The 11,305-nt window shown below is 47.4% G+C and overlaps 2 protein-coding genes across 2 annotated transcripts; both read right to left on the reverse strand.

The window, feature by feature from the left end:
• Positions 1-1,787: 1,787 nt before the first annotated feature.
• Positions 1,788-6,092, reverse strand: LOC130205693 (uncharacterized). The gene is made up of 4 exons (XM_056433190.1): positions 6,012-6,092; positions 5,088-5,436; positions 2,949-4,690; positions 1,788-2,744 (listed from the first exon to the last, which is right to left on the reverse strand). The coding sequence occupies exons 1-3, from the start codon at positions 6,090-6,092 to the stop codon at positions 4,155-4,157; spliced, it is 966 nt and encodes a 321-aa protein (XP_056289165.1). The 3' UTR covers positions 1,788-2,744; positions 2,949-4,154.
• A 1,005-nt stretch (positions 6,093-7,097) lies between these two features.
• Positions 7,098-7,629, reverse strand: LOC130205694 (lamin-B1-like). Its single transcript, XM_056433191.1, has one exon. It carries the CDS (start codon positions 7,627-7,629, stop codon positions 7,324-7,326), a length of 306 nt encoding a protein of 101 aa, XP_056289166.1. The 3' UTR covers positions 7,098-7,323.
• Between the last annotated feature and the right edge of the window lie 3,676 nt (positions 7,630-11,305).

An 11,305-nucleotide genomic window follows, 5' to 3' on the forward strand; every position in this document is an offset into this window, starting at 1 on the left:
GTTTCGTATTTTTTTTCTCTAGCGTTTTCTGAGTTTGCTTGGACTATAATTGCAACAATGACCGATTGACTTGATTCACCTGGATTCACCTGGTGAAAAATTCACCTGGATCTGCAAATGCAAATTCAGTGATTTTCCGCCATTTCCTTTTTGTAAAAAAAAAAAATTTCTTTCAAAAAAAAACAAAAAAAAATTTTTCGCTTTTGAAATCCATTTTTCCTGGGATCCATTATTGGTTCAATGTCATCATAACATCTGAAGATCTTGTTGATATCTCATTGCGTTCAGAAGATACATTGATCTGAAGAGAATAAGTTTAAATGAACATTTAAAGGGTGTTACTAATTTATTAATTAATACTAATCCCCTAATCATCCCAACAATCTACATAATATGACATCATTTACTTAATCCATCCTGATATTTACATCTCTATTTGCAATTACAATTTCTTCCTAAATTTTAAAATTTTTTCATATTTTGCTTTTTTGTTAATTTGTTAACTCCTCCTAGAGCTTAGCTTATTCATTTGAACTGTAAAAGCTTGGTCTTTCCTTCCTGTTACACCTTTCCTTTGTTTTTTTGGTCTGAGATAACAGATTTAAAAATGTTAACCTCTATTTGTAACGGCAAATATACATCCCATGATTCAATTGACATTGTTGTAACCTCGCCATTTAAATTGATATTCTCTATACCTCATATAATATGGTCCTTTCGTTCCATATTTCACTACCATAATTTCTGTCGTAGCGCCATATGTGCCAACTAGATTACTAGTGGTTTTAGCTTATATATCTGCTCCTAGCATGTTACATGTTATGATCTATCCCTAATCCTTCCAAGATACCTCCTTGATTTCATAAAATATACCCCTTGCTTCCTAAATGCTTCCTCAGGACAAGCATGATTTCACACTAAGCGACAACATGACACATGGATACATGTAACCATGATATGTCATATACGTCACATGCGCTCCTGCTGGCAACCCTGACAGCAAATAAGGACACTCCCACCTCTTCATGTAATGCCCAAACTTCTCATGTTACAAAATTCAAGGCCTGAGATTCGCAGCCTTTTCAAATCACAAAAGCTGCGCCGACTAGCTCAACGCGCCAAATCTCATGAAAAGTAAAAATGGCGCCCGGCCCGCAAACCTGTCAAACCAATGAGGGCCACTTTAATTTATCCTTCTATTTCCTCTTTCCTTGACGCCCAGCAACAGTTTGCATGAAAACAATTGACATATACGTAATAATACAAATATAATAATAACGAATTAAGAGTGTATATATATATATATATATAAATAAGAATAAATCAGAGTTAATCATAATTAATTCAAAGAGTTTATGTGTAAATTATAATAATTCAAAGAGAAGAATAATTAATTCAAAGAGTTGACCAATAAATAATCATAAATCAAGAGTTGACAATTGACAAATACATCATATTAGTCATAATAATGTTGGATCACATGTTACGGTCAAGATTCCAGGTTTCTTTAAACGCACAACCTGCCTGCACTTCAGCCTCTGACGTAAGTTACGCAACAGTTAATTAAACTACCGAATCACATATATGCATATATATAACACAGCTGAAGTCTAAAATGAAAAAATATAAAACCAATGAAATGAACATGTGAATCCCATATAAGTATATATGTACATGCATACATAATCATTATACATATAATAAAACAACCATATATATATATACACACAAACACACACAGAGTAGTGTATTCAAAAACATAATTATAATATAAGTGCTGAAACAATCAGCAACATGACCTGGTTTCAGCTTCTCAAATGTCACGATGGATAAAAATGTCATATATATTTACATTATTATATAATATTTATATACAGCAATAATTGTATTTATTCTAGTAAAATATCGATATTTATTCCAAAACAATAATTATATACATTCTCATGTACTGGACATATATATTTTTCAATGCAATAATGCTGCTTATATTCGTCCAATAATTCTTATTGTATCATTTAATTAGTATTACTAATACTATGTATGTGTGTGGTCTCTTCTTCCTCTCTGTGACCCATCTGTCTCTCTCCGCCTCATAGAAAGAGGACTGCAGGAAGTCCCCCCATGCCCTGGTCCTTGTACAGGGAGAACACCCTGGAGGGGCAGTAGACGTACTTCCCCAACACCCCGGGGAAGCAGCTGTGAACATGAGGGCTGCCGGCGCCTCGCTTCAGGGGCACAGGCGACGCCGACTTCCGCTTCTTCCTCTTCTTCCTTCACCTTCTTCCACTCGGCCCCCTCTGCTTGGCGGCCTCCAGCTCGCGCTCAAAGAAAGGAGACGCTGCAAAGTCCTCAAAGGACATGCGGGGGTCTCTCAGGCCTTCGCATTCATACGTCTTAAAGACCTTGGTGGAGCAGGAGAAATCTTGTCTCCAACACCTTCTCTGGGCTGGTGTTCAGAGAGGAGCTGGTGGGTTTTCTTTTGGCCAGATGCTTGACATATCTGGAGATATGTTGGCATGTGGTCGGATGTAACAAACTGTGAGGGTCAGTGCACCCCCTCTGGACCATGGCGGCGTAGTCGTCATCCTCCTGCTTCAGCATGCGTGGAGCTCCGTGGTGTTTCATCAGAAGCCGTCGATGGCACCTTCTGTCCACCGGCCGTGGTCCAGCACCTGGACGATGCCTCCTGTTTTCATCGGTCCGGTGCGAGCGGCGATATGGAGAGGAGGATACGGGCAGCGGTGCTGTAGATAAACACAGCGTATAAAGCACATGTTGATTACAGTGTTTCTTGGGAGAATACAATTATATGGTGATGTTTTTTTATATTTTCAGGATTATTGTAAATAAACAATATATTAAGACGATTGTCTTGTTATTCTGTCTTTTATTTACACGGCTGGTTCTCAGTGCAAAGTCCATATGAGGGTGGTCGGGGTTTAATTCACCTGGAGCAGACGACGGCTGGAATTTACTTTTTCTCGAGGGGTAGAGACGCTTGGAATAGGACCGAGTCGAGGGTGATGCCGAGGAATTCCAGTGACGTGCTGGGACCTGCGGTTTTCTCTGCAGAAAGGGGGACGCCGAGTTCCTGGAACAAGGAGGTCAGGGCATGGAGGCCGTGTGCCGGGGGGGAGGAAGGTGGTGTGACGGTGAGGAAGTCGTCCAAGAGGTGGATGACGTAGGGGAGTTTATGGACATTCACTAGGACCCAACAGAGTGCCTCGGATAAGCAGTCAAAGATGTTGGGGCTGCTTTTGCACCCGAAGGTCAGGCGCACGGCAAAGTAGTAAGCGCCGTTCCAGGAGACGCCGAAGAGGTGCCAGTAATCCGGGTGGATGGGCATTATTTTAAAAGCGCTGGTGATGTCAGCTTTGGACAGCCAGGCTCCTCGGCCTGCGAGGCGGATGAGGGATGTGGCATGGCCGATTGTTGTGTACTGCATGGAGTAGTCTGCGCTGGGGATGAGGCTGTTGATGCTTGGGGTTGAGGAGCCGCGAGGTGCTGAGAGGTCTATAATTAGCCTCTTTTTGCCCGAATATTTCCTGGTAGCTATTCCGATGGGGCTTATTCTAACTATGGGGAAAGGTGGGCTGGTGAGTGGGCCGATCATAAATGAGTTTTTAACTTCCTGGGCTAAGAGTTTGGCAACTATGTCAGGCTCGGCAGTGGCTGACTGCAGGTTTTTGCACGTAAAGGAAGACTGTGGTACTGCAGAAACGCCTGGGTGGAAACCGTGAGTGAGACCTTGTACAAGATAACTCGTGAACTGGGGGTCTGGGTGTCCCTCCAGTGCAGAGGCTAACGCGGGGATGTTAATCGGTGTCCCGAGGTACTTACAAAGCCTGTGTTTTAGAGGGTTATGGGGGCAGGTTGATTTAGTGTGAAGGATCAGGTGTGGAGGAATCGACAGCTGGAGGCGTTGCATCCCAGGTCGTTGAAATTGTTGCAGACCGTCTTCCCGCCCTGGTAGAGGATGGGTCTTCCTCTCCGGTCTGTGTCCTTGGCGGGAGGGCGGGGGGCTGGTTTGACGGGGTAGGGGCGGGGGGCTGTGGTGGGAGGTGGGACTTTGTTTACAGGGAATTGGTTGCGGCTGCGTTGTAGAGAGGAAGCATGAGGAGGCTGGGTGGGCTGGTGCGCTGCAGAGCTCGCAGTTAAGGGAAGGGCGGGATGCAAACTCGACAATATAATTCTGGGTCGAGGGTTCCCCAATATGTGCCCTGGTTGTACTGTTGCACGCGGCCGGCGGCCTCGGAAGCAAACAGGACGTGGTAGCTACAGAACCCGTTGTTGCCGAACCGCAAGGCTAAATTGAGGATTAACGTGAAGTAGTTGTCCAGCTCGGGCCTGCGGTCGGGTAGGGCGGAGCAGATGATGTCACGGTACAGGGAGAAAGCGTACGCGAACTCCGTTGTCGTGAGTTCTTTGGACCGGGTGGGGAGAGGCTGGCTCAGCTCGACGGGGCCGAATATGGTGAGCAGTTCTCCAGGGGTCTGGGTGTTGCTAGCTGATGGGTGGATGAGATGGGCGAGGTCGACGTAGTTACCGGTGAGAATCTGCTGCCTGATGGAGTTAGATAACGGGGATGGTCGGGTGGGTGGGTGTGCTGGAGGTGTTGCTATGGCGAGGGTGGGCCTGGCGGGTGGAGGTACGTGCTGTGGAAGGAAGTTGTGAACTGATGCTGGCTGACCTGTGGAATGAAAGGTTGTATGCAGGTTAGTATTACACACATTTGGGAGATGGGGGAGGGAAGGGTAATGAAAGGGGAATGGGAACGAAGGAAGGGTGGGGAGGGGTGCTTGGATGGAAGGAAGCATGTGCATGGGGTGGAAGTGAAGGCTGTACGAGGGAGCCTGCCAGGTGGGTGGCCTCTGGGTTGAGGGCATGCTGGGGGGGTGCGATGCAGCCTGGCCCTCTGTGGTTCGCATAGTGACGTCATTGGCGTTGCTGCTGGCGCGGCGCTGGGAACCCGGAAGTGCCGTGGTGTTCCGCTGGTGTTCAGTCAGGCGTTGGTGTAGTCGTGCTTTCCTGTCGGATTCGAAAAACGGGATGTTGCGCTCGGTGAGTGCATCTTTCAATTTACGCACTGTCCACCCGGAGTTGTTTCGAGTACGGCGCTCGGAGGGGCGTCGGCGTGGAGACCGATCGCGGCTGGCGTTCGAGCGGCTGGAAGAGTGCCGTCGGGGAGGGGCGATGTCCCTCGGGCGACGGAGACGGGATCTCCGCGCGGGGCTGTTGGATTGCGAGGGGCCGATGACGTCGGGGCTGCCCGGGGATCGGTGTCCGGAGCCGTGAGTGACGCTGGCTGTATGTCGCGGTCGCCGGCGGCGACATATGGCGGGAGACGGTGGGGTCTCTGGGTCTTCGGGCATTATCGGCTCGTCTGCGAAGAGGTCGGCATCGGAAGCGGTGAGTGAGAGTTCTGGGTCCATGCTGCTACGGGATGTAGAGACAGAGTTACGGGGAGATGGGCAGGTGTGCTCGGTTTAAATGCTCTCGTACGCAGAAGTGAGCTACGTGGTCATTGCTCCCGAACTAAGTTCTGTAAAACTCCATTTATTCTATTTGTAAGTATTCTTGTTTAATTATTCGAGATGTTTGCCTATTCAGAATATACATATATTTGTTAAATTAAGCCATTTGTCGTTGTTGTCTATGTATACTTAGTCTTTGGTTTGTTCCTTTGTTTATGAATTGGGTAATGCGACTGATTTATCGAACAAATGGCCACGACAAATACTATTTCAAGATGTCTCTAGTGATCTGCACTTGATGCTTGTGGACTGTGGCTGGAGTTCCTTGAGCATGGATGTTGTTTCAAAACCACCAATGGACGAGTCGGTGGTAGAAGCAGGATTTCACTGCAGTGTAAATAATATGGTGGGACTCCAATCCACCAGCAAAGTATGTACAATGTTCCTAGAGTTCTTATCTAGAGGAGGGAGACTTTATCCTTTTGTTTCACTGTCATTATTTGTTCAGACATGATATATCAGACTTTTAACAATTACCTGTTGGTCTCTCGGCTCTTGAGGTGCAGGGCTGTCTCCCTTATATCCTCCACTTGAAATGAACAGAGTAAATTGTGACATTACTTTCACGATTGACTTTTCTTAAAATGCCACACTTTACAGAGAGTGCTGGATTATTATGGCAAGCTGATTATAGGCATACAGTTAGCTGTCGAAACACAATTCTTCATTTATTTATGATTGATCTTGATTAACAAATACATATTAGAAATTGCATTTCCCTTCATCACTAAACCTGTTAGTGTTCATAAAAATGCATGAAATGTACATTTAACACACACCACCTGCGAATGACGATAAAAACCCAGCATTAAAAATAAATAAATGTGAATGTCAAAACTATGTGGGCCACAAGTATTCCACACATTATTGAGGGTATGTTTTCCCCTCATAAAATACCCAAAGCGCTCATATCCTGTGTTTGTTTCTGCTGTGCCTAACAGAGACCACCATCTGGAGACCCTGAAGGCATCACCAATGCCATTAGAGGGGACAATACTGAATCTGTAACTTCGTTTAAATCACTTCTAAAACCCATTTTTATAGAACTGCTTTTCAGTGACGTCATCCTTTTATGCAGTTCTTTGGTCACCCTAATTTAGTTTGTCTGTTCTTCTTATTTTGTATTTTTCTCTTCTCTGTTCATTGCCTGTAGGGCATGGTCTATGCTGCCTCTTCTGAAACTGAACTGGGATTGACGTCATGTTTTGCTTCTCTGTGGAGCACTTTGTAAACCCTGTTTGTAAAAAGGTGCTATATAAATGATTATTATATTATCATGTCACCTTCAATGAACTTGTACGTTATGTGCCAATCTAACGGGTACATATTCCGTCAATAAACAGGTGTGTTTTCCAGGTTAGTAACGTTGAACCCATTTTCTCTTGTTACTTAACGTGTTAAAAGTTACATTTTTAAACGCACTTTTAAATTATCTTTCAGCAACGGACGGTGGTGGCCGGGTGGGGTCATTTTTAATTATTGTTTATTATTTCCAGTATTTGTTTTAATGTACAGCTAATGTTACTTATTATAATCACATCTTAATAATGACTTACGGGACCGTAAAACACAAACGCATTTGTTTTATTTGTGTACGTTTAGAGTTTCGCGCGCACCAGGACCGTCCAACTGAACGCTCGCGCACCAACTGAACGCTCGCGCACAAACGGCTCGTCACGTGCGCTCGTTCATGTTGATCCGGTCAGCGGCGTGAAGCCGTTAGCCTCCAGCTCGTCATCCAGAGTCTGGGCCGCATTAGCGCGCTACATCGTTACAGGTCAACGGGGCCTTAGTTGAGCTGGAGCTGCTGGTGCTCGCTCTGGATCTTCCCCAGCTCGATCTGCAGCCGGGCCCGCTCCTTGGAGGACTCGTCCAGGCTCCTCCGGGCGTCCGCTAGCTCAGAGTCGTAGAGGGCCTTGAGTCCAGTCACCTCGCGGCTCCTCACGTCCTCCTTCTCCTTGATGGTGACCTGGAGGACGTCGTTCTCCGACTCCAAGCTGCGGACCTTGTCAATGTACACCACCAGACGATCGTTGAGGTCCTGGAGCTGCTGCTTCTCCTCCAGCCGGGTGATCCTGGGACTAGTTGTCGCCATTGTACAAAAACAAACTTAAACTAACCAGTTTTAGACTGCGACCGATCGGGGCGGTCAACGTTTTCCAACTGACCAATGGCGATGCCTTCTCGTGCTAGTGAGTTGTTCTTGTGAAAGTGTGCTCACCTGTGTGCGCGGCTGTGTCGGCGCGTATCACGGCAGAGCGATGCGCGTTATGGGAGCGGCGGCGCTGGGCTCAGCAGAACATCATAAAGTAACCCCCTATGGGATAATGGAACTGTGGTACGTGGTTTGATGAGATATTAAATTGGTGATGGTGATAATTTAATTCTGGTCATAATAATTGTTGTCTTCCATCAGGGCATCATGATGACCATGGTACTATAATTATTAATAATCATCATAATCCTAATAATATGAAAGCCATGATGATAATGGTAGTGCTCATAATAATAATATTAATACTGGTAATAATAATAATAATAATAACAATAATAATAAACACCATCCTATTAATAATAATAATAAAATCATAATCATATAATAATAGTGATAATAACAATAATATTAGTATTAGCAATAATTAATAAGGAGACCAGTCGTGTTATAGAGCAGAGGGTTTTTTTATTCAAAAAGGGGAATAAGCTGTTCCTCTAACGCTCTCATTAATAAGGTGCCGTAACTGAACTAAAGGCCTATAAACTAAAAGGCCTAAAAACCGGCGTGCTTCCTCCAAAAGGCCCAGATGACTCTCCCTGTCTCCGGAGACCAGTGGATCCCATCGGTCGTGGTCATCAGGTTCTCGGTTTCCACCGGTGGGATATGTCCTCGGGTACCCTGGATGATGCTGTTGAGGTAATTAGCCCAGCGAAATGTGTAGACATAGAAACACTCTCAGACAGCAGCTTGCTGTTACGTGCGCCTGCTGCCAGCCTGACTCCGCTGTTTTGGGTGAATGACGTCACGTGCGACCTGGAGGTGTTAACCACTTGTGTGCCAAATCTTTTTGTTTTGTTAAATTAACATTCGGGGCTAATTAAAAAACCTAGGGACGCCACTGGACAGAACCCCCGCAGAGCAGCCGGGCCAGACTCTGTCTCTCCATCAATCCTGAACACTGTGCTGATCATCTCCGGTGTTCACAGACATGTTTAACACCTCACTGGAGACATGCCACGTACCAGCCTGCCTCAAGACCTCCACCATCATCCCCAAAAAAACTAAAGTCACTGGACTCAACGCCGACAGACCCGTCGCCCTGACCTCTGTGGTTATGAAGGCATTTGAGCGTCTGGTGCTGGTTCACCTCAAAGCCATCACTGACCCTCTCCTGGACCCCCTGCAGTTTGCCTCCAGAGCCAACAGGTCTGTAGACGATGCGGTCAACATGGCCCTTCATCCTCCAGCACCTGGACTCCTCAGGATCCTGTTTGTTGACTTCAGCTCTGCCTTCAACACCATCATTCCGGCTCTGCTGCAGGACAAGCTCTCCCAGCTGAGCGTGCCCGACTCCACCTGCAGGTGGATCACCGACTTCCTGTCTGACGGGAGGCACCGCGTGAGGCTGGGGACGTCTCTGACTCCAGGACTATCAGCACCGGTTCCCCTCAGGGCTGCGTTCTTTCCCCTCGACTCTCCTCCTGTAGACCAACAGCTGCACCTCCAGTCACCAGTCCGTCAAGCTCCTGAAGTTCACGGACGACACCACCCTCATTGGGCTCATCTCTGGGGGGACGAGTCCGCTTACAGGTGGGAGACTGATCACCTGGTGACCTGCTGTGGGCAGAACAACCTGGAGCTCAATGCTCTGAAGACTGGAGATGGTCGTAGACTTCAGAAGGAACCCCCCCCCCCCATCACCCTGAGGGACTCCCCCAGGACCTCAGTGGCAGCTGAACATCAGCTCCCTCACCAAAAGAGCTCAACAGAGGATGTTCTTTCTGCGGCAGCTGAAGAAGTTCAACCTGCCAAAGACAATGATGGTGCACTTCTCCACCTGCATCATGGAGTCCATCCTCTCCTCCTGCATCCCCACCTGGTACGCTGCTGCTGCCACTGCCAGTGACAAAGGCCGACTGCAGCGTGTCATCCGCTCTGCCAGAAGGTGATTGGCTGCAATCTGCATCTCTACAGGACCTGTTGGCCTCTAGGACCCTGAGGCGGGCGGGTCACAGTGTGGCCGACCCCTCCCACCCGGGTCACAGTGTGGCCGACCCCTCCCACCCGGGTCACATTGTGGCTGACCCCTCCCACCCGGGTCACAGTGTGGCCACCGGGTCACATTGTGGCCGACCCTCCCACCGGGTCACAGTGTGGCCGACCCTCCCACCGGGTCACATTGTGGCTGACCCTCCCACCCGGTCACAGTGTGGCCGACCCTCCCACCCGGGTCACATTGTGGCCGACCCCTCCCACCCGGGTCACATTGTGGCCGACCCCTCCCACCCGGGTCACAGTGTGGCCGACCCCTCCCACCCGGGTCACATTGTGGCCGACCCCTCCCACCCGGGTCACATTGTGGCTGACCCCTCCCATCCGGGTCACATTGTGGCCGACCCCTCCCACCCGGGTCACATTGTGGCCGACCCCTCCCACCCGGGTCACATTGTGGCCGACCCCTCCCACCCGGGTCACAAACTCTTCGAGGTCCTTCCCTCCGGCAGGAGGCTGCGGTCCATCAGGACCAAAACCTCACGCCACAAAACCAGCTTCTTCCCGGCTGCCGTTGGCCTCATGAACAAGGCCGGGACCCCCACCTGACGGGGTCACTCACCCCGCCCCCACACCTCAAGCCTGTGTTATGTTAACACACACTACACTGCACACTGCACATTGCACATCCACTTTTGCACTCCTGCCCTGTTTTTTTGTATTGTAGTACTTATTGTGTTTGTATGTTTTATGTTCACTGTATTCACCGATACACAAATTCCAGGTCGGTGTTAGGTTGTAATAGTTTATTTTGATAACATCTGCAGAGGTCTTATGTTTTAAATTAATACATATAGAAAGAACATCTGCAGAGGTCTTATGTTTTAAATTAATACATATAGAAAGGTATTATATTAGGGAGAATATTGATATTGTTATTAATGTATTATGAAGCATAGGGGTAATGTTTACTCTATGCAAATGTAAATGGCAAGAAGTAATGTATGTTGCATGAGAGTGACTGTATGTTCGTATTATAGATCGACGAGGCCGGTTGAATTCCGTCAAGTGACTTACAATAACAAGGGACTTTTATTGTGAAAGTGACTTTAATGCGGACAATAACAAGACGGGACTCTTATTGTGAAAATACTTGTTTAGCGACTTGACCGGAAGTGACGTTTTGACCGGGCCGGGGACATTGAGTATAAAACTCCGTGGATTAGAGAAATCGGGTCTCTTCCACAGGTATCCTCGACGCCAGAAGGAGGGGGAGGAGCCGAAGAAGATCACGATCGTGAGCCTTGAATGTTTGTTTACACTTCCTGCCATTAAATGTTGAAAACTTAATTCACGCTCGTCCGGAAGCCTGTTTTCCATCATCTGCGAAGTGCCCAGTTTCAGAACTACTTTACATAGGTGTAAACCTACTTGGCAATAAATACTTTCTGATTCTGATAAGAAAGCCGTTTGACAGTGAATCAGTTGGGAGTGGTATTGTTCGTGAGAGCCGATCCCTACAAGCCAAACAGGATCAGGCTGCAGATCCATCTCCCACATTGTA

Source organism: Pseudoliparis swirei, chromosome 15 (genome assembly GCF_029220125.1).
Source record: "Pseudoliparis swirei isolate HS2019 ecotype Mariana Trench chromosome 15, NWPU_hadal_v1, whole genome shotgun sequence".
NCBI lineage: Eukaryota > Metazoa > Chordata > Actinopteri > Perciformes > Liparidae > Pseudoliparis > Pseudoliparis swirei.